Source organism: Choloepus didactylus, chromosome 21, assembly GCF_015220235.1.
Source record: "Choloepus didactylus isolate mChoDid1 chromosome 21, mChoDid1.pri, whole genome shotgun sequence".
NCBI classification, from domain to species: domain Eukaryota; kingdom Metazoa; phylum Chordata; class Mammalia; order Pilosa; family Megalonychidae; genus Choloepus; species Choloepus didactylus.
In genome coordinates, this window is record NC_051327.1 from 31,650,931 (window position 1) to 31,672,655 (window position 21,725).

At 43.4% G+C, this 21,725-nt stretch overlaps 1 protein-coding gene across 1 annotated transcript in view; it reads right to left on the reverse strand.

The window, feature by feature from the left end:
- LOC119517237 (ectonucleotide pyrophosphatase/phosphodiesterase family member 7-like) overlaps positions 1-21,725 on the reverse strand; it is a 47,059-nt gene that overhangs the window by 6,548 nt on the left and 18,786 nt on the right. The window contains exons 3-4 of the mRNA XM_037813803.1: positions 21,065-21,210; positions 1,154-1,780 (exon numbers count right to left, since the gene is read on the reverse strand). Coding sequence (XP_037669731.1) covers positions 1,154-1,780; positions 21,065-21,210 — 773 coding nt within the window. The remainder of the gene's footprint in view (positions 1-1,153; positions 1,781-21,064; positions 21,211-21,725) is intronic.

Here is a 21,725-nt window from a genome sequence, read left to right on the forward strand (position 1 = left end):
ATTTTAGCATTTTCAGTTTAAGATATAATTCATATATCATACAATTCACCCATTTAAAGTGTTTTTCATTAGCCCCAAAAGAAACCCTGTATCCTGTACGCCCCCAGCCCTAGGCAACCACCAGTCTACTTTCTGTCTCTATGGATTAGTATATCCTAAAATTTGTATATACATATAATTTGTATATCATAAAATTAACCCATCTTAAGTATATAATGCAAAGATTTTTTAGTAAGTTTACCAAATTGTGCACCCATCATCCTAATCTCGTTTTGGAACATTTTCATTACCTGAAAAGGATCCCTTGGGCCCGTTAACAGCTAATCCCCCTCCTTCCACCAGGCTCTGGTAGCCATGAATTCACTTTCTGTCTCTATGGATTTGCCCATTCTGGATATTTCATAAAAATGGAATCATATAATGTATGGTCTTTTGTGCCTGGCTTCTTTCACTTAGCGTATTTTCAAGGTTCGTCTGTGTTGTTGTATGTATCAGGACTTCATTGCTTTTTATGGACTAACAACATTCGGTTGTGTTGTTGATATCCCATATTTTGTTTATCCATTCATCAGTTGAGGGACATTTGTGTCATTTCTACTTTTTGATTACTGAGAATAATGCTTCTTTGAACATTTATGTACAGGTTTTTGTGTGGACAGTCTTGCTTATTTATTTATTTATTTATGTATTTATTTATTTTTTGATATGGGCAAATTGGAACCAGCAGAGTGGTTGTTTTTGGTGACTCTATTGGTGATTTGTGCATAATGATCGAGCACACAGGCTTGGGTTCAAACCTTGGCTTTATACTTCTGATCACAAGTCAATTCTCCCTTTACTTTGGTTTCTTCATCATTAAAATAGGGGAAATAGGAGCATCTATGATAATGTTGTTGGAAAGAAAAAAAGGAAGTATGTGAACTTTTTAGCATAGTGCTGGGCACATAGTGATGGTCGGGGATTTTGCCATTATTAATGAGTAATGGCAATGCCCAGCAGGGTTGGTTGAGTGGGGTGGAGGCTTGAGGGAAAGGAACTTATAAAACAGTGGGCCGCAGTAGTTGTGCCCTTGTGTTTTAATTTTTTCAGAACCCCTGCCCCTCATGGCTGTCTCCCAAATTGGAGACAACAATTCATTTTAGTGTCAACTTACCCCATTGATGTTGTAACCAGAGTCACCATATATCACAATTGGCAGGACCCGCTCATGTTTAGCAAAATGAAAACGTTCTGGAAATTCCTCCTTTTTGTAGACGTTGAGGTGAGGATGTGCATTCTTTAACGCTTGGTAAATGGCTTCCTCTTGCCCCGGTTTGGGGAGGATCATCCCAAAGCTGCCATAGTCCTCAATGTCAAACTTGACTAGGTTCCTGAAACTGATGTAGTTTGACAAGAGGATCTCAGTGACATTGGGCTGCTTCTTGACTGTGGTCATGCCATGGTCTGATGTGATGATGATGTTAAGGTGATTCGCCAAGCCATGCCTCTTGATGGCGTCCACCAGGTACCTGATGGTTCTGTCGATTTGCCGAATGATCACCCTCCTGTTCTCTGTCTCAGGCCCGACTCTGTGCCCCACCTTATCCGGCTCTCCATGGTACAGAGTCACGAAGTCAAAGTCCTCCTTGGTGAACCAATCCATGACGATGTCGATGTTCTCTCTCCACTCCGTCTCGTTGCTATCTGGGTGTGTGTAGGACTCCACCAGGGAGCTCTGGACGGCCTCACCTTTATACTTGGCACCTCCCCCGGGGTAGTGGAATGATGCTGTTTTCCTCCCCTGCAAGTGCAAGAAGAAGGTTCTATCAGGGTCATCTCATATCTTTTTCACAATAAGCAAAGCCCAAGTGATTGGTATCCCTTGGTGCTCCAGTCCAGGGGAATAGAAAACACATGGGCTTTGGAGTCAGGCAGGTTTGGGTTTCATTCCCAGCCTTACCTGGCTCTCCCTGAATCTGAAACACTCTTAATTATAAGACATGCCATTATTTTAGGTGCTACTAAGAAAAAAAATGCTGCCGATTAAACTCTGACACTCCAGTGATTGTAAGATGCTCCTCAGTTTCATAGAGGGCAAAATGAAACACAAACACAAAAACAAAAACTAGAACTAGTGCCTTAGACCGGAGGGAAAATGGTGCTTATAAGTTGGAGATGGTGAGTGAGTCCTTTGTTCTCTTAATGCCTCAGTTTTTCCACCTGTAAAATGCCAAAAGATTGATAGGATTTCTGTGATAATTAAGTGAGATAACTTAAAATGTTGGACATTGTATTTTGGCATGGAGTGGGCACTCTTTCTTCTGCCTCCAGATAGAGGCACCACCATAAGTCTTCCCAGATGTGTATCAGGGCAATGACTATGTTTGCCTGCCCGGCATCTGCCCCCTTCTTCTTGTTCATGACACCCTGACTTTCCTGTGGAGGTTCTCCTCTCTGCTCTTGGTTCCTGTGGTTCAGGATGAGTTGACTCCACCTTGGGCTCCAGAGGTGGGATGTGACTCAGGCCTGACCAACTGGAGGACACTGCATCCTTTGGCCATGGCGATTGGTTCAGCCTTGGGCACATGTCCTTATCAGAGCCCATGCAGAGCCCAAGTTCCCACTGGGACTGTTGGGAAGGGGAAAGGTCTGAGGCTGAGGGGCCCAAGAATATCACTTGGAAAATTTGGGAATATTTTCAAGAAGAGGACATTGTCATCTTGTTCCCTGTACAGATGTCCGCTCAGCCGCCTGGCTTAATGACCTACTCAGAGGCAGAATAATACGGTGCTTGAAGGCATGCCCAACGCCAGACTGTGTGGTTGTATTTTTTTTTTTTATCTTAATTTTATTGAGATATATTCACATACCACGCAGTCATACAAAACAAATCGTACATTTGATTGTTCACAGTACCATTACATAGTTGTACATTCATCACCTAAATCAATCCCTGACACCTTCATTAGGACACACACAAAAATAATAAGAATAATAATTAAAGTGAAAAAGAGCAATTGAAGTAAAAAAGAACACTGGGTACCTTTGTCTGTTTGTTTGTTTGTTTCCTTCCGCTATTTTTCTACTCATCCATCCATAAACTAGACAAAGTGGAGTGTGGTCCTTATGGTTTTCCCAATCCCATTGTCACCCCTCATAAGCTACATTTTTATACAATTGTCTTCGAGATTCATGGGTTCTGGGTTGTAGTTTGATAGTTTCAGGTATCCACCAGCTACCCCAATTCTTTAGAACCTAAAGAGGATTGTCTAAATTGTGCTTAAGAGTGCCCACCAGAGTGACCTCTCGGCTCCTTTTGGAATCTCTCTGCTACTGAAACTTATTTCATTTCCTTTCACATCCCTCTTTTGGTCAAGAAGATGTTCTCCGTCCCACGATGCCAGGTCTACATTCCTCCCCGGGAGTCATATTCCACGTTGCCAGGGAGATTCACTCCCCTGGGTGTCTGATCCCACGTAGGGGGGAGGGCAGTGATTTCACCTTTCAAGTTGGCTTAGCTAGAGAGAGAGGGCCACATCTGAGCAACAAAGAGGCATTCGGGAGGAGGCTCTTAGGCACAATTATAGGGAGGCCTAGCCTCTCCTTTGCAGCAACCGTCTTCCCAAGGGTAAAACCTACGGTAGAGGGCTCAACCCATCAAACCACCAGTTCCCTATGTCTGTGGTAATGTTAGCAACCATTCAGGTGGGGTAGGCCAATACCCCTGCATTCTCCACAGGCTCCTCAAGGGGGCACTACATATTTTTTTCCTGGTTTTTTCCTTTTTTATTTTTTAACCTTTCCTTCCTTTTTAAATCAACTGTATGGAAAAAAAAATGAAAAAAAAGAAAAAAAAAAAGAAAAACATACAATAAAAGAACATTTCAAAGAGACCGTAACAAGGGAGTAAGTAAAAGACAACTAACCTAAGACAACTGCTTTACTTCCAACCTGTTCCTACTTTACCCCAAGAAAGTTACATAATATAGCACCATTTCTGTGAACTTGCTCCTACTATATCCATCAGAAATTAACAGACCATAGTCATTCCTGGGCATCCCCAGAACGTTAAATAGCATATCTGTTCTTCTTGGATTACTGTTCCCCCTTCCTTAATTGCTCTCTATTGCTAGTTCCCCTACATTCGACATTATAAACCATTCATTTTACATTTTTCAAAGTTCACATTAGTGGTAGCATATAATATTTCTCTTTCTGTGCCTGGCTTATTTCGCTCAGCATTATGTCTTCAGGGTTCATCCATGTTGTCATATGTTTCACGAGGTCGTTCCTTCTTACTGCAGTGTAGTATTCCATCGTGTGTATATACCACATTTTATTTATCCACTCATCTGTTGAAGGACATTTGGGTTGTTTCCATCTCTTGGCAATTGTGAATAATGCTGCTATGAACATTGGCGTGCAGATATCTGTTCGTGTCATTGCTTTCCGATCTTTGGGGTATATACCGAGAAGTGCAATCGCTGGATCGAATGGTAACTCTATATCTAGTTTTCTAAGGAGCTGCCACACTGACTTCCAGAGTGGCTGAACCATTATACAGTCCCACCAACAATGAATAAGCGTTCCAATTTCTCCACATCCCCTCCAGCATTTGTAGTTTCCTGTTTGTTTAATGGCAGCCATTCTAATCGGTGTGAGATGGTATCTCATTGTGGTCTTAATTTGCATCTCTCTAATAGCTAGTGAAGCTGAACATTTTTTCATGTGTTTCTTGGCCATTTGTATTTCCTCTTCAGAGAACTGTCTTTTCATATCCTTTGCCCATTTTATAATTGGGCTGTCTGTACTATTGTCATTGAGTTGTAGGATTTCTTTATATACGCAAGATATCAGTCTTTTGTCAGATACATGGTTTCCAAAAATTTTTTCCCATTGAGTTGGCTGCCTCTTTACCTTTTTGAGAAATTCCTTTGAGGTGCAGAAACTTCTAAGCTTGAGGAGTTCCCATTTATCTATTTTCTCTTTTGTTGCTTGTGCTTTGGGTGTAAAGTCTAGGAAGTGGCCGCCTAATACAAGGTCTTGAAGATGTTTTCCTACATTATCTTCTAGGAGTTTTATGGTACTTTCTTTTATATTGACCTCTTTCGTCCATTTTGAGTTAATTTTTGTGTAGGGGGTGAGGTAGGGGTCCTCTTTCATTCTTTTGGATATGGATATCCAACTCTCCCAGCCCCATTTGTTGAATAGACCATTATGACTCAGTTCAGTGACTTTGGGGGCCTTATCAAAGATCAGTTGGCCATAGATCTGAGGGTCTATCTCTGAATTCTCAATTCGATTCCATTGATCTATATGTCTATCTTTGTGCCAGTACCATGCTGTTTTGACAACTGTGGCTTTATAATAAGCTTCAAAGTCAGGGAGTGTAAGTCCTCCCACTTCGTTTTTCTTCTTTAGAGTGTCTTTAGCAATTCGAGGCATCTTCCTTTTCCAAATAAATTTGATAACTTGCTTTTCCAAGTCTGCAAAGTAGGTTGTTGGAATTTTGATTGGGATTGCATTGAATCTGTAGATGAGTTTGGGTAGAATTGACATCTTAATGACATTTAGCCTTCCTGTCCATGAACATGGAATATTTTGCCATCTTTTAAGGTCCCCTTCTATTTCTTTTAGTAGAGTTACATAGTTTTCTTTGTATAGGTCTTTTACATCTTTGGTTAAGTTTATTCCTAGGTACTTGATTTTTTTAGTTGCTATTGAAAATGGTATCTTTTTCTTGAGTGTCTCTTCAGTTTGTTCATTTCTAGCATATAGAAACATTACTGACTTATGTGCATTTATCTTGTATCCCGCTACTTTGCTAAGTTTGTTTATTAGCTCTAGTAGCTGTATCGTCGATTTCTCAGGGTTTTCCAGATATAAGATCATATCATCTGCAAACAATGACAGTTTTACTTCTTCTTTTCCAATTTGGATGCCTTTTATTTCTTTGTCTTGCCGGATTGCCCTGGCTAGCACTTGTAGTACAATGTTGAATAACAGTGGTGACAGCGGGCATCCTTGTCTTGTTCCTGATCTTAGAGGGAAGGCTTTCAGTCTCTCACCATTGAGTATTATGCTGGCTGTGGGTTTTTCATATATGCTCTTTATCATATTGAGGAAGTTTCCTTCAATTCCTACCTTTTGAAGTGTTTTTATCAAAAACGGATGTTGGATTTTGTCAAATGCTTTTTCAGCATCTATTGAGATCATCATTTGATTTTTCCCTTTTGCCTTGTTAATGTGTTGTAATACATTGATTGATTTTCTTATGTTGAACCATCCTTGCATGCCTGGAATGAACCCCACTTGGTCATGGTGTATGATTTTTTTAATGTGTCTTTGGATTCGATTTGCAAGTATTTTGTTGAGGATTTTTGCATCTATATTCATTAGGGAGATTGGCTGGTAGTTTTCCTTTTTTGTAGCATTTTTGCCTGGTTTTGGTATGAGATTGATGTTAGCTTCATAAAATGAGTTAGGTAGTGTTCCATTTTCTTCAATGTTTTGAAAGAGTTTGAGTAAGATTGGTGTCAGTTCTTTCTGGAAAGTTTGGTAGAATTCCCCTGTGAAGCCATCTGGCCCTGGGCATTTATTTGTGGGAAGATTTTTGATGACTGATTGGATCTCTTTGCTTGTGATGGGTTGATTGAGGTCTTCTAATTCTTCTCTGGTCAGTCTCGGTTGTTCATATATTTCCAGGAAATTGTCCATTTCCTCTACATTATCCAGTTTGTTGCCATACAGTTGTTCATAGTATCCTCTTATAATTTTTTTAATTTCTTCAGGATCTGCAGTTATGTCACCTTTTTCATTCATTATTTTGTTTATATGGGTCTTCTCTCTTTTTGATTTTGTCAGTCTAGCTAGGGGCTTGTCAATCTTGTTGATCTTCTCAAAGAACCAACTTTTGGTGATAGTTATCCTCTCTATTGTTTTTTTGTTCTCTATGTCATTTATTTCTGCTTTAATCCTTGTTATTTCTTTTCTTGTACTTGGTTTAGGATTGGTTTGCTGTTCATTTTCTAGCTTCTTCAGTTGATCCATTAGTTCTTTGATTTTGGCTCTTTCTTCCTTTTTAATATATGCGTTTAGCACTATAAATTTCCCCCTCAGCACTGCTTTTGCTGCATCCCATAGGTTTTGGTATGTTGTGTTCTCATTTTCATTCGTCTCTATATATTTAGCAATTTCTCTTGCTATTTCTTCTTTAACCCACTGATTGTTTAGGAGGGTGTTGTTTAACCTCCAGGTATTTGTGAATTTTCTAAGTCTCTGATGATTATTGACTTCTAATTGTATTCCACTGTGGTCAGAGAATGTGCTTTGAATAATTTCAATCTTTTTAAATTTATTGAGGCTTGTTTTATGTCCCAGCATATGATCTATTCTGGAGAAAGTTCTGTGAACACTAGAAAAGTATGTGTATCCTGGTGATTTGGGATGTAATGTCCTGTATATGTCTGTTAAATCTAATTCATTTATCAGATTGTTTAGGTTTTCAATTTCCTTATTGGTCCTCTGTCTGGTTGGTCTATCTATAGGAGAGAGTGATGTGTTGAAGTCTCCCACAATTATTGTGGAAACATCAATTGCTTCCTTTAGTTTTGCCAGTGTTTCTCTCATGTATTTTGTGGCACCTTGATTGGTTGCATAGACATTTATGATTGTTATTTCTTCTTGCTGAATTGCCCCTTTTATTAGTATGTAGTGGCCTTCTTTGTCTCTCAAAACATCCCTGCATTTGAAGTCTATTTTATCTGAGATTAATATTGCTACACCTGCTTTCTTTTGGCTGTAGCTTGCATGAAATATTTTTTTCCATCCTTTCACTTTCAATTTCTTTGAGTCCCTGTGTCTAAGATGAGTCTCTTGTATGCAACATATTGATGGTTCATTTTTTTTGATCCATTCTGCGAATCTATATCTTTTAATTGGGGAGTTTAATCCATTTATATTCAACGTTATAACCGTGAAGGCATTTCTTGAATCAGCCATCTTATCCTTTGGTTTATGTTTGTCATATATATTTTTCCCCTCTCTCTATTAATATCCTTTATGGTACCCATACCGAATCTCTTTAGTACTGAACCTTTCTCCAAGTCTCTCTGTCCTTTCTTTGTTTCTCTGTCTGTAGGGCTCCCTTTAGTATCTCCAGTAGGGCAGGTCTCTTGTTAGCAAATTCTCTCAGCATTTGTTTGTCTGTGAAAAATTTAAGCTCTCCCTCAAATTTGAAGGAGAGCTTTGCTGGATAAAGTATTCTTGGTTGGAAATTTTTCTCACTCAGAATTTTAAATGTATCATGCCACTGCCTTCTTGCCTTCATGTTGGCTGCTGAGTAGTCACTAATTAGTCTTATGCTGTTTCCTTTGTATGTGGTGAATTGCTTTCCTCTTGCTGCTTTCAGAACTTGTCCCTTCTCTTCCGTGTATGACAGTGTGATCAGAATATGTCTCGGAGTGGGATTATTTGGATTTATTCTATTTGGAGTTCGCTGGGCATTTATGATTTGTGTATTTATGTTGTTTAGAAGATTTGGGAAGTTTTCCCCAACAATTTCTTTGAATACTCTTCCTAGACCTTTACCCTTTTCTTCCCCTTCTGGAACACCAATGAGTCTTATATTAGGATGTTTTATATTATCTATCATATCCCTGAGGTCCGTTTCGATTTTTTCAATTTTTTTCCCCTTCTTTCTTTTATGCTTTCATTTTCCATTCTGTCATCTTCCAGGTCACTGATTCGTTGTTCAACTTCCTCTAGTCTTGTACTATGAGTGTCCAGAATCTTTTTAATTTGGTCAACAGTTTCTTTAATTTCCATAAGATCGTCTATTTTTTTATTTAGTCTTGCAATGTCTTCTTTATGCTCTTCTAGGGTCTTCTTGATATCCTTTGTATTCTGTACTATGGTCTCATTGTTCATCTTTAGTTCTTTGAGTAGCTGCTCTAGGTGATGTGTCTCTTCTGATCTTTTGATTTGGGTGCTTGGGCTTGGGTTATCCATATCGTCTGTTTTTTTCATATGCTTTACAATTTTCTGTTGTTTTTGGCCTCTTGGCATTTGCTGAACTTGATAGGGTTCTTTTAGGATGTGTAGACCAATTGAAGTCCTTATCTCTAATATATCAGATCTACGGCTTTGTGGAGTACACTTTCTCTAACTAACCAGCAGGTGGCGTCCACGAGCCACCTGTTCTCCACAAGCCAGTTCTCCCCTGCTGTGCCTTTGTGGTGAGTGGGGGAGTGAGTCTTGTGGGGTCCAATTGGTGTACCAAGCTTGCCTGTGTAGTTGGTGTTGCCCGCCCTGTATATGGGGTGTGTTTCTGGGCAGTCAGGGAGGGGGGGGTGGCTCTAAGAATCAAATCTCCCTGGTGATCCTGGAGTTTTAAAGCTGCTGCAATAGTCTAATCATTCAGTTCAGTCCTGCCACAGTTTGTCTCTGCCACTGACCCACAAGTCCTTGGTATTGGCGTATGGCTCCTGAGACTTGCAAGTGGGTCTCTCTTCCAGGCCGTGCACCCCCTGGTCCTCTGTTGAGGGATGACTGTGCTATGTCACAGGTGAGTGCCGTCCCCCCAGGACGGTTCTGGGCTGCTGGGCTGTGTAGGGAGGCTCCCAGCCTGCTGAAATGATGGCTGAGTGGGGCTTTGTTAATTCACACTGCTCCACCTTCCCAGCTCTGGGACAATCAGCTGAGGTTGCAGGGAAGGCTAATGTCCACACCCAGTTTTGTGGTGTGTGCCTGTTAATTTGAAGCACTTCCGTCACACTGGGTTGTCTGGGGCAGCTCTGGGGTATGGGGCTGGCGATGGGCAGGAGTGTTTCCTGTCCACCAGGATGATGGCTGTGAGCAGACACCCCCCTTTTCTTGGGAAGTTGTGGTGTTTAGTGAATTTTCTCAGCCACTGGATTATTGCCTTTTGTCTCAGAGCTCTCTTAGTTCTGCTCTTGTCTTGACCTGCCGAAATTGCAAGTCTTTGAAGCTTTCTGTATTGGGCTTCTTAGAGTAATTGTTTTAGAAAAAGAAAAAAGGATTAAAAAAAAAAAAAAGAAAAAAAAAAGGGCTCTCCTCACAGATCTAATGGGTTATTGAAATGCTAAGAGACAAAGCAATTAGGGCCATTAAGGAAAGGTCCACAGGGCAGAGAGATCAGCTTTTCTTCGCAATTTGCATATGAGCCTGAGGGCCTGAGCTCTGCCCTTCCCCTTTCAATGTTCACCAGAACTCCAAAAATCCTCCGCTTTTATTTTGGAGTTTTTCATGCTGTTTTTTTTCTATGTCTGTCTCCTCTCTGCTGGGCTGGCTGCTCTCAGATTCTCTGTTGTCTGGTCTCAGTCTATCTATGGTTGGAGTTTGGATCAGTAGAATGAGTTTCCGATAAGGGCTGCCACTGCAGTTCTCCCTTCTCCTTCCCGGAGCTGACAGCCCCTCCTCCCAAGGGACTGAGCCTGGCAGGGAGGGGCGCAGGTCCCCTGGCTGCAAAAACTTACAGATTTCGCTGAGCTCAGCAGTTCCACATTTTCATAAATGTTGTATGAAGTATGCCGAAAGTCAGATTGCTCTGTGGTGTCCAGTCCACGCAGTTCCTGGCTTTCTACCTACTTTCCTGGAGGGGTAACTAAAACATACAGCTCACCAGTCCGCCATCTTGCCCCGCCTCCTGTGGTTGTATTTTTAAATGCCATGTAGCCTTGGGCTTCTTACCACCATTTCCCAGTCTGTAAAATGGACATGATAATACCTACCCAGTGGGGGGTCATGAGGACCAAATGCACAATGGAGTATATTAGTAAGCATGCAAGGAGCTCAGCTATTGTTTTTCCTGGAGAGGAACAAGGAGCTCCAGGTGAGGTGGCCTGGTCCAGGGGAGAGGGGACAAGGGTCATTTCCCCTTGTTTCTATCTCCTGAGGGGTACCAGTGCTGGATCTGGAAGGTACCTGCTGAGGGAAGATGTGATAGGGGGCCCCAGGCCTGGCAGAAATAGCTGCAGTGTGGAGCATTGGGTCCCTTGTGTCCAAGGAATGGGGTGGGTCAACCATGAAATGGGGCTGAGTCTTAGAAGGGACTAGCTTGTCAACGGGGCCTGGTGACCTTCACCTTGCCATGTGGATCAGGCAGTGAGAAAAGGGCCATGGCCTCCTCACAGGCTCTCTTGGGAGGAGATGAGGCCCCTTCCTTCCCCTTCTCCCCTAGGGAAGAGGCAGGGATGTATGTACCAGAGAGCAGCCCACAGTCCACACTCCTTCTCAGGGCTGCTGGGGTCACCAGAGGTTTGGAGATGGGGAGCCAGAGTGGGGGGTGGTGAAAGAGCTTTGAATCCGGATATGAGATTAAGGTTTTACCATGAGTAGGACTGAATCTTCAGACTGGAAACGCTGTTTTAACAACAAAAGTGAACTGCAAAGTCACGACAGTATTCTTAAGTGACTCCCCAGCAGAATGGTGGTGGTAGATAGAGGGTGACTTTTAACAAGCATGACAAAATCATTAGGACAATAAATAAAATAACTGTGTGCTTGTGCACCTCAAGTTAATGAATTGACACTTCTTCCTGAATAGTCTACCCTGTGGTAAAGCAGTTCCCCAGTCAGGACCTGACGTGGAGAAGGCGCTCAGTGGATATTGGCTCAAGAATGATCTGCCTAATTGGGGAGCAAATATGTTCCTTTGTCTCAGCCCAGATGTCAGCTTGAGGGCAGTTCTGTGACACTTTATGTATCACTGAGCATTTAGTACTGATAAACACTATAGTTGGCTTTAGTAGAGCCGAGGGGTGTGTGTGTGTGTGTGTGTGTGTGTGTGTGTGTGTGTGTGTGTGTGTAACTATGTTAATTTGGAATGGAGGATAGGTAGCTGGGAAGAACTGTAGGATACCAGAATGGTCAATGAATGAGCAGGAAGGCATGGCCAAGAGTAACCCCCCAACTTCCCACATTCTCTTTGAGAAAGAGAAACAAGGGGGTGAGTTTGGAAGGGGGTGCCCCACCTGGATCCAAACCCCATTTCTGTGAAGGTGGCTGCTAATGACTCACAGCTGCTGCATGCTCTAGACAGCTGTCCTCAGCCAAATGGCCAAGTCCAAGCTGGCACAGGAGCCCATGGTTGGCACAGGAGTCCCACAGAGCACACAGTGGGGTTCACGCTCTAGAGCTCCCCGAGGGGCCAGGCTGAGGCCCCTTCCCCTGCCCTGTCCTCACTCCCATCTCCCGAGAGCTCGAGTGACTGGCACTGAATCCCTGCCTCAGGCTCTGTTTTTAGGGAACTGGACCTACTGGCAGAAATCTTAATTCTAAATACTTGGCAAGGCCTCAGAAGCTATGCTATCTCCAGAGAGGTGAGACACTGTCTCCCCACCCCTCAGTCATCTTCTGTTCTGTTCTATTCTGTTATTCTATTTTGTTCTCCAGTTTTATTTTTTAGAGTTCTTTCCCCAATCTGAAATCAATCTTCATTTGTTTGCTGTCTGCTTTCCGTTTCTCTGTTTTCTCTAGGACGTGAAGCCCAGAAGGCAGGGACCATGTCTGTCTTATTGGTCTTTAGGGACCCAGAACAGGCCTGGCCCAGAGTAATGCTCACCATCCGTTGAATACATGTTGAATGAATGTATGTATCTCATCTTTCGTGGATGAAAAACTCACTTTACTCTCACTTCTGATTAGCTTTTGGAAATCATTGCAGACATTCTTTCTCTTCTGGGTCCCAGTGTATTATTTGCAGCCTCTCCAGTTAGCACATTTTCCTTTCTATGGTTGCTTTAGCTTGCAAATGATCTTGTATTTATTTATTGCATTTCTGATTGGTATTAAATGTAATTCTCAGGTTTTAGTGACGGCACTTTGTTTAACTTACATATAAATTGGCTTTGCCCTGAAGTATGGAATGGACTAGAAGGATGAAAGCACTGACATTTTGTAGAGCATAGTTTGTCTGGCTCTTTTATTATTTAGAATAAGCTGACACCAACATCCTGAGAGGCGTGGGCACCCCTGAATACCTGCTTGAGTTCCCGTTGTTTGCACATTAAATCTCAGCTGTTCCCAACTTAAAATCGTGCTGTGTTCTCAACACAGGACCTTCTTTAAAGATATCCCAAGTTGCAGTCTTAGGAAGCCATGATTTTTCTCACTTGGTCTCATAGGCATTTTAAGAGCTACACTGCTTGTGAAATGGTCTCCAGAGTGAAACACGCATGTGCGCACACACACACGACTGTTTATTTGGGACCCATGATAATCGAAAATGCTATTTTCAAAAAATACTTCTGAGAAATAATCTGAGCACTTAATTGGATGTGTAAGAGTGGGTATTTACTATTCTACCCTTTAATTAGCATGATCAGTGTTTTCAGCAGCAATAGCAGTGGGGAAATCGCTAGTTTCATTAGGTTCATTTTTCTCCCTTAGTGTAATATTGCATCATGGCATCTATTTCTCTGAAGTTGCTTCTTTTAAACAAGGGTTGGCTCTTTTTACAGGCAAATCTTGACTCTTGGGTTTTGTACAGAGTCTACCGGACTCTTCAGAACCAATCATTCGAAGAAAAATTTCCCTTTGGTTTTGCATTTGTCCTGTCATTTCCTTGAGGTGACAGAGTTGATGTTGCCAGGCACAAATGTTTTAGGGAGGCCTGTTATCAGGCTATACTGTTGTGCTTCGTTTTGGTAGGAAGGGTGTGTGGTTCGGGGAAAGGAATTAGCTGCTCATTCTAGAGGATGACTCAGTGGAAAGAGGTGGATTTGCGTATTTGAAATTCGAGAGTCAAGATTGGTTCTGTTTTTGTTGCTTTTTTTAGTGCTCTGGTGGAGCCCCTGGACAGAAGGAAGGTAGCTGGCCCCAATTCTATGTTTTCTTCTCCCTCCCCTCCTCTTTCAGAGCTTGTTATTCTTAGATCCTTTTTGATGCATAATAAAGACCAATAGCAGCATGCATTGTCTTGCTATTTAAAATATCCTTCTAGGCAGAAGTAGCTGGCATCACCTTGCTCATAACTGTCAAGTTTGGAAGCTATTTTCTAGAAGACTTGGCTAATACTTTGAAGCCCTCCTGACGGCAGCCTACTGCTGTCTTGCCACAGACCCTCATCAGCCCATACTTGGACCACCCCCTCTGCCCTTTCTCTCTCCCAAACTGTTCATAGCTCAGTTGGAGAGAGGTGAAGCATGCTGTGACGGTTTGTATATATTATGTCACCCAGAAAAAAAAGCATGTTCTCTGATGCAGTCTTGTGGGGACAGATTGAGTAAACTCTTTGATTAGGGTGTGACCTTTGGATTGGATGTTTCCATGGAGATGTGATTCAATCAACTGTGGGCAAGACCTTTGATTGGATAATTTCCATGGAGGTGTTACCCCACACATTGAGCATGGGCTTTGATTAATTAACTGGAGTCTTATAAAAACACATAGACAGAAGGAGTTAGGAGCTGCAGCTAAGACAGACATTTTGGAAGACGGCCTTCATGAAAGCTGACATTTTGTAGAACGCCATTTTGAAACGCAACCTGGGAGCAAGCAGACACCAGCCACGTGCCTTCCCAGCTAACAGAGGTCTTCCGGATGCCAATGGCCTTTCTCCAGTGAAGTTACCCTATTGTTGATGCCTTACTTTGGACACTTTATGGCCTTAAGACTGTAACTTTGTAACCAAATAAACCCCCTTCATAAAAGCAGATCCATTTCTGGTGTTTTGCATAATGGAAGCATTAGCAAACTGGAACACATGCCCTTAGGTTTTTATGGTTTTCCTGATCTCACAGCCATGGCTGGCTGCCTTTCTTTGGGAACCAGGACTTCTGAACTTGGTGAGATACCTCAGCCGTTGATCATGTTGCGTTCACAGGGGCACTCATTTAAAAGCCAGGCCTGGGGTGGGGCAAGATGGCGGAGTGGTGAGGTGTAGGTTTTAGTTACTCCTCCAGGGCAGTAGGTAGAAAGCCAGGAACTGTGTGGACCAGACACTGCAGAGCAATTTGACTTTGGGGATACTTCCTACAACACTCATGAACATGTGGAACAGCTGACATCAGCACAATCTGTAAGTTTTCACAGCCAGGGGACCCGCACCCCTCCCTGCCAGGCCCAGTCCTGTGGGAGGAGGGGCCATCAGCGCTGGGAGGGAGGAGGGAGAACTGCAGTGGCAGCCCTTATCACAAACTCATTCTACTGATTCAAGCTCCAAGCTCAGATAGACTGAGACCAGACACCAGAGAATCTGGGAGCAGCCAGCCCAGCGGAGAGGAGATAGGGATAGCAAAAACAGCAAGGAAAACCCAAAAATAAAAGCAGAGACTTTTTGGAGTTCTGGTGAACATAGAACAGGAAGGGCAGAGCTCAGGCTGAGTCAGGCTCACATGCAAATCCAGAAGGTGAGTTTCTTTGTCTGAAAAACTGGTCTCTCTCTTCCCTGGAACATTCCTTAATGGCCCTAATCTCTGTCTCTTAGCATTTCAGTAGCCCATTAGAACTGCAAGGAGGGCCCTTACCTTTTTTTTTTTTTTTTAATCTTTTTCTCTTTTTCTAAAACAATTACTCTAAGAAGCCCAATATAGAAAGCCTCAAAGACTTGCAATTTGGGCAAGTCCAGACAAGAGCAGAACTGAGAGAGCTCTGAGACACAGGGCAATAAGTCCAGTGGCTGAGAAAATTCACTAAACACCGCAACTTCCCAAGAAAAGGGGGGCATCCCCTCACAGGCATCTTCCTGGTGGGCAGGGAAAACTCCTGCCAGGCGCTGGCTCCACAGCCCGGAGCTGCCCCAGACAACCCAGTGTGACGGGAAGTGTTTCCAACAACACATGCACACAGCACAAAATCGGACGTGGACATTAGCCTTTCCCACACCCTCAGCTGGTTGTCCCAGAGTTGGAAGGCGGAGCTGTGTGAATTAACACGCCCCATTCAGCCATCCTTTCAGCAGACTGGGAACGCCCCTGCAGCCCAGAACCGCCCTGAGGGGACGGCACCTACCTGTGACCTAGCACAGTCATCCCTCAACAGAGGACCTGGGGGTGCACGGCTTGGAAGAGGGACCCACTTGCAAGTCCCAGGGGCCATACGCCAACACCAAGGACTTGTGGGTCAGCGGCAGAGACAAACTGTGGTGGGACTGAACTGAAGGATTAGATTATTGCAGCAGCTTTAAATCTCCAGAAACACCAGGGTGATTTGATTGTTAGAGCCACCCCCTCTCCCTGACCGCTCAGACAAATGCCCCATATACAGGGCAGGCAACACCAACTACACACGCAAGCTTGTTGCACCAATTGGACCCCACAAGACTCACACCCCCACTCACCACAAAGACAAAGTGGTGGAGAACTGGCTTGAGGGGAATAGGTGGCTTGTGGATGCCACCTGCTGCTTAGTTAGAAAAAGTCTTAGCCACAAAGCTGTAGATCTGACAAATTAGAGATAAGGGTTTTAATCGGTCTACAAATCCTAAAAGAATGCTATCAAGTTAAGCAAATGCCAAGAGGCCAAAAACAACAGAAAAATTTAAAGCATATGAAGAAACCAGATGATATAGATAACCCCAGCCCAAGCACCCAAACCAAAAGATCAGAGGAGACATAGTACTTGGAGCAATTAATCAAAGAACTAAAGATGAACAACGAGACCATGGCACAGGATATAAAGGACATGAAGAAGACCCTAGAAGAGTATAAAGAAGAAACTGCAAGAGTAAATAAAAAAATAGATGATCTTATGGAAATTAAAGAAACTTCTGGATACTCATAGTACAAGACTAGAGGAAGTTGAACAACGAATCAGTGACCTGGAAGACGACAGAATGGAAAATGAAAGAACAAAAGAAAGAATGGTGAAAAAAATTGAAAAAATCAAAATGGACCTCAGGGATATGATAGATAATATAAAATGTAAAACATCCAAATGTAAGACTCATTGGTGTTCCAGAAGGGGAAGAGAAGGGTAAAGGTCTAGGAAGAGTAGTCAAAGAAATTGTTGGGGAAAACTTCCCAAATCTTCTAAACAACATAAATACACAAATCATAAATACCCAGCGAACTCCAAATAGAATACATCCAAATAAACCCACTCTGAGACATATTCTGATCATAGTGTTACATATGGAAGAGAAAGAGCAAGTTCTGAAAGCAGCAAGAGAAAATCAATTCACCACATACAAAGGAAACAGCATAAGAGTAAGTAGTGACTACTCAGCAGCCACCATGGAGGCAAGAAGGCACTGGCATGACATATTTAAAATTCTGAGTGAGAAAAATTGCCAACCAAGAATTCTTTATCCAGCAAAGCTCTCCTTCAAATTTGAGGGAGAGCTCAAATTTTTCACAAACAAATGCTGAGAGAATTTTCTAACAAGAGACCTGCCCTACTTGAGATACTAAAGGGAGCCCTACAGACAGAGAAACAAAGAAAGGAGAGAGAGATATGGAGAAAGGTTCAGTACTAAAGAGATTCAGTATGGGTATGTTAAAGGACATTAATAGAGAGAGGGAAAAAAATATGTATGACAAACATAAACCAAAGGATAAGAGGACTGATTCAAGAAATGCCTTTACAGTAATAACATTGAATGTAAATGAATTAAACTCCCCAATTAAAAGATATAGATTCGCAGAATGGATAAAAAAAATGAACCATCAATTTGTTACATACAAGAGACTCATCTTAGACACAGGGACTCAAAGAAATTGAAAGTGAAAGGATGGAAAAAAATATTTCATGCAAACTACAGCCAAAAGAAAGCAGGAGTAGCAATTTTAATCTCAGATAAAATAGACTTTAAATGCAAGGATGTTATGAGAGACAAAGAAGGCCACTACATACTAATAAAAGGGGCAATTCAACAAGAAGAAATAACAATCATAAATGTTTATGCACCCAATCAGGGTGCCACAAAATACGCGAGAGAAACACTGGCAAAACTAAAGGAAGCAATTGATGTTTCCACAATAATTGTGGGCGACTTCAGCACAACACTCTCTCCTACAGATAGATCAACCAGACAGAAGACAAGGAAATTGAAAACCTAAACAATCTGATAAATGAATTGGATTTAAAAGCTAAGCCTGCCTGGAATGGACCCTCTTCCTTCATATCGGACTATTAGCAAAGGCATGCTGGAGTGTGGATACACCTGTGGGCCCCGAGAACAGCTGGGGATCCCATCTTTAAAGCATCATCCACCTCATCATGTCAGTTGCCCTGTGTAGAGACTCTGGCAGCACTAAGTGCCGCTGAAAGGAACTATTTTAGCCATATTAAAGGTTAATGCATTCGTCTTCACAAAGCTTACCTGGAAGATGCTCTGGAAAAGGATGCATTTTTCTCCTTGCTGGATCCAAGGCAGGCTACCCTCCTGCAGCCTCACCCAACAATGCAGATGTGCCTCGGAGGGTCAGATGGGGGTGGAGGGCTGACCTGGGGCCACGCGTTTGCCCTGACTGCAGCGGCTTTTCCACCATCCCCTCGAGGAGCTGACTGATGGCCCTGCAGCGCTGCCAGTGGCAGAGTGAGATGCCCCACTTTGACATTCCCCTGCCAAATTAGTGGCATGTCATCAATTTCCTGGCCTCTGTGCCCGATGCTCCTTTTTTTTTTTTTTTTTTGTATAACCAGTCGTGAATTCAGAAGAGGAATCATGAATTGAGCCGAAGGAAATAAAGTCCTGTAAGTAAATGGCAACAGCACAAGAGCTGTGAATAAGAAAAACGACAGGAAAGGAGAACGCCACCAGACGCCACCTCATGCCAGTGAAGAAGCATAGGAGACTATGGTGGCCAAGGGTCCTGCAGAGTGCACAGAGGAACACTGTCTCGACCTCCCTGGAGCCAGGCGAATGTAAGACTTACTCCTGAACTCCAGGATTGTATGGCTTGGCCACAGAAGTGATATTACGCCTTGGTGGAGATCGTGGTCACTGGAACCAGAGTGAGTTCAAATCCTGGTGCAGCTGCTTGCTTGCTCTGTGACTTTGAGAAGGCATGACAGCGCTCTGTGCCTCAGTTTACTCATCTGAGAAATGGACATAATCGTAGCACCTGTCTCTGAGTTGTTATGAATCCATACATTTAAAGCACTTAAATTGGTGCCTGGCACATCGTTGGTGCTATAAATGTTATTTTCTTGGGAGGACAGAATTTATTTGCATGGTGTTTGCTGGAAGGTTTAAAAATGTGACAATGGGGAAAAAAAAAGGAATAGGGTCATGGGCAACTGCTGGCTGCGTCCCATACGGTAGCCACTAGCCACAGGTGGTTTTTAAATTTAAATTTAAATTAATTAAAATGAAATAAAATAAAAAATTCAGTTTTTCAGCCATCCATAGCCACATGTGCCTAGTGGCTACCGTGTTGGTTAGTGAAGGGTAGGACAAATCCATCATCACAGAATGTCCTAGGGGATAGTTCTGGCTTAGTTGGAGAAGTGCTAAAATTATGGAGTCTTCATCAGTAGAAAGACTAACATTTTTTGAGCACTTAGTTCTAAGCCCCCTACATGTATTATCTTGGTTAATCCTCCCAGCAGTCCCGTGATAATCTTCAGTTCACAGATGGGAAACTCAGGCCCAGGGAGTAAGTCATTGCCCGAGGTCCCGCAGCTGGGGAAGGGTGGAGCCAGCTGGGACCCTGTGCCGGGAGTCTAACTGCACGGCCTGTGTTCTGAGCTACATGCACAGCGTCGGCTTGGAGTACGGAGGTGAAGCACCAGGTGCCACAGGTAGCCTTGGAGCAAAGGTGTTTCCTTGGTGGTGTGTGGGGGAAGCAGAAAGGAGTCATATTTGAAAACAATGACTTTGGAAGCTCATTGAGAAAACTCAAAGCTGGCACCAGCTCTTGGGAGTGGGAGCTGAACACTTGGCTGATGACTCAACACAGCTCTGCTTGCGGCTTTTTCACAGCCGTGATGAATGTCCACCAGACTCCTCTCGAGCTAATATTCTTGTAGCTCGTCACGGGCCAAAAATGTGTGAAACAGTCAGTTGCATTCATTCCAAGGACTTTTATGCCATCCAGTTGGAGGTAGGGCATAAACAAATATTGATGTAAAACCTAGTAGGTCCTGGAACCACAGTCATGAACAACCAGGCCCTGCCTTCATGGAGACTGGTCCAGCATTAGGAAGAGCTAACTTCTGCTGAGCGTTTGCTCAGTACCAACTGCACCATAGCACACTGAATCCTCACATCAAATCCATGAAGTACACACACTAGCATTATCCCTGTGTCCTAAGGAATTTGGCTTCCAAAAAGGGGTCTACCCTTTGTGCCAGCTCTTGTCCTGCGGCAAGGGGGGCGGAGTGTACCCTCTAAATGCTCGGACTTTCCCCAGTGATAGGAGTGGCTTCTGTTAGTCATGTGACTCCACCACAGTGCCTCACAGTTTGTGCTCACTGAGGTGGGACCAGTCATACTGGGTGGTCTTAGGGTTGGGGACCGGCCACACCAACCCTGTGATTAGGAAGTTGGGGAGGGGGCTGGAGGTTGAGTTCACCTTCCTGGCCATGGATTCATCAATCACATGGAGGCCATGAAACCCCAGTAAAAACTCTGGACACCGCCGCTCGAGGGGGCGTCCCTCTTCAGTAACATAGACCGATGTGCCAGGAAGGTTCCGAGTCCACAGAGGTTAGTGTTTGAGACTCTCTCAGACCTCACCCCATGTGGCTCTTCTTTTGGCTCCTTCTTATTGCTATCCGTTTTGCTATAATAAAGCTGTAATCGTCAGGATAGCACTTTCCTGAGTTCTGTGAGTCCTTGTACCGAATTACCAAGTCTGACGGGGCGTGGGAAACTCTGCAGCTTGTAGCCAGTTGGTCAGAAGTGAGAGTGGCCCTGGGAACTTCCCAAACCCTTGGCTGGTGTCTGAAGCGAGGGCAGGCTTGCAGGGACTGTGTCTTTAACCTCTGAATCTGACCTAACTTTGAGTAGAGCCAGTAGTCATTTCATCCTTATTTCACATTTGGGGTGAGAGAGAGTAAGTAAGTTGCCCAAGGTCACACAGCTTCTGTGTGGCAGAGCCCAGATTCTAACCCTAGTCCCGCTTGCCTAGGACTGAGAGGTGATGTCCTTGAAGCCCACCCAGGGGCCTGACAGCACCTGCCTCTGGGCTGTGATCCAGAGGGGGAGGACCCGTTTGTCCCACCACTCAGACTTGTTCTGGGTGGCCTTGTAGGTGTGCTTCCAGAGCGTCTCTGTGTTGAACATCATGTTGTGAATGACTCCATGATCTTCAATCCAGCGACCTTGGGGATAAAGGAGAAAAGGCATGAAAAATTCAAGAAGGAATGCGGCCGATGTGCTTTGAGGGGCAGGCTGCGTGACTGTAGAGAGCTCAGCGTCCTTTCTCACTCCTCCTGAGACTGAAAGGGTTGGAAGAAAAGATGTCGAATTACAAACGTTTTGCAGTCTCCGTACCTCCGGAACCTCTTTGTGCTATAAGGAGGACAGTGTCTGGTTGCAGAAACCAGGCAGTGGGCAAAGGGAAGAGAAAACTGAGGAGTTTAGAGATGTTAGATTGATATATATGAAAGAACTGAGGCAGAACTGGGTTGGCTGGGTAATTATTTGAATTCCTTCCAATTGTATTTTTCTGTTAGATTCTGCTTTTCTTCAAATTCACTACTATACAAAGATGGGGACATGTGGGTCGCAGGTTTATATGGGTTATGAATAGACACTAGAGGAAAGATATGAGAAGGCAGTCACCTGCAGAGCATGCTTTCCCAGACTCCATAGGCTCTGGGTAAGGGAATGTTTA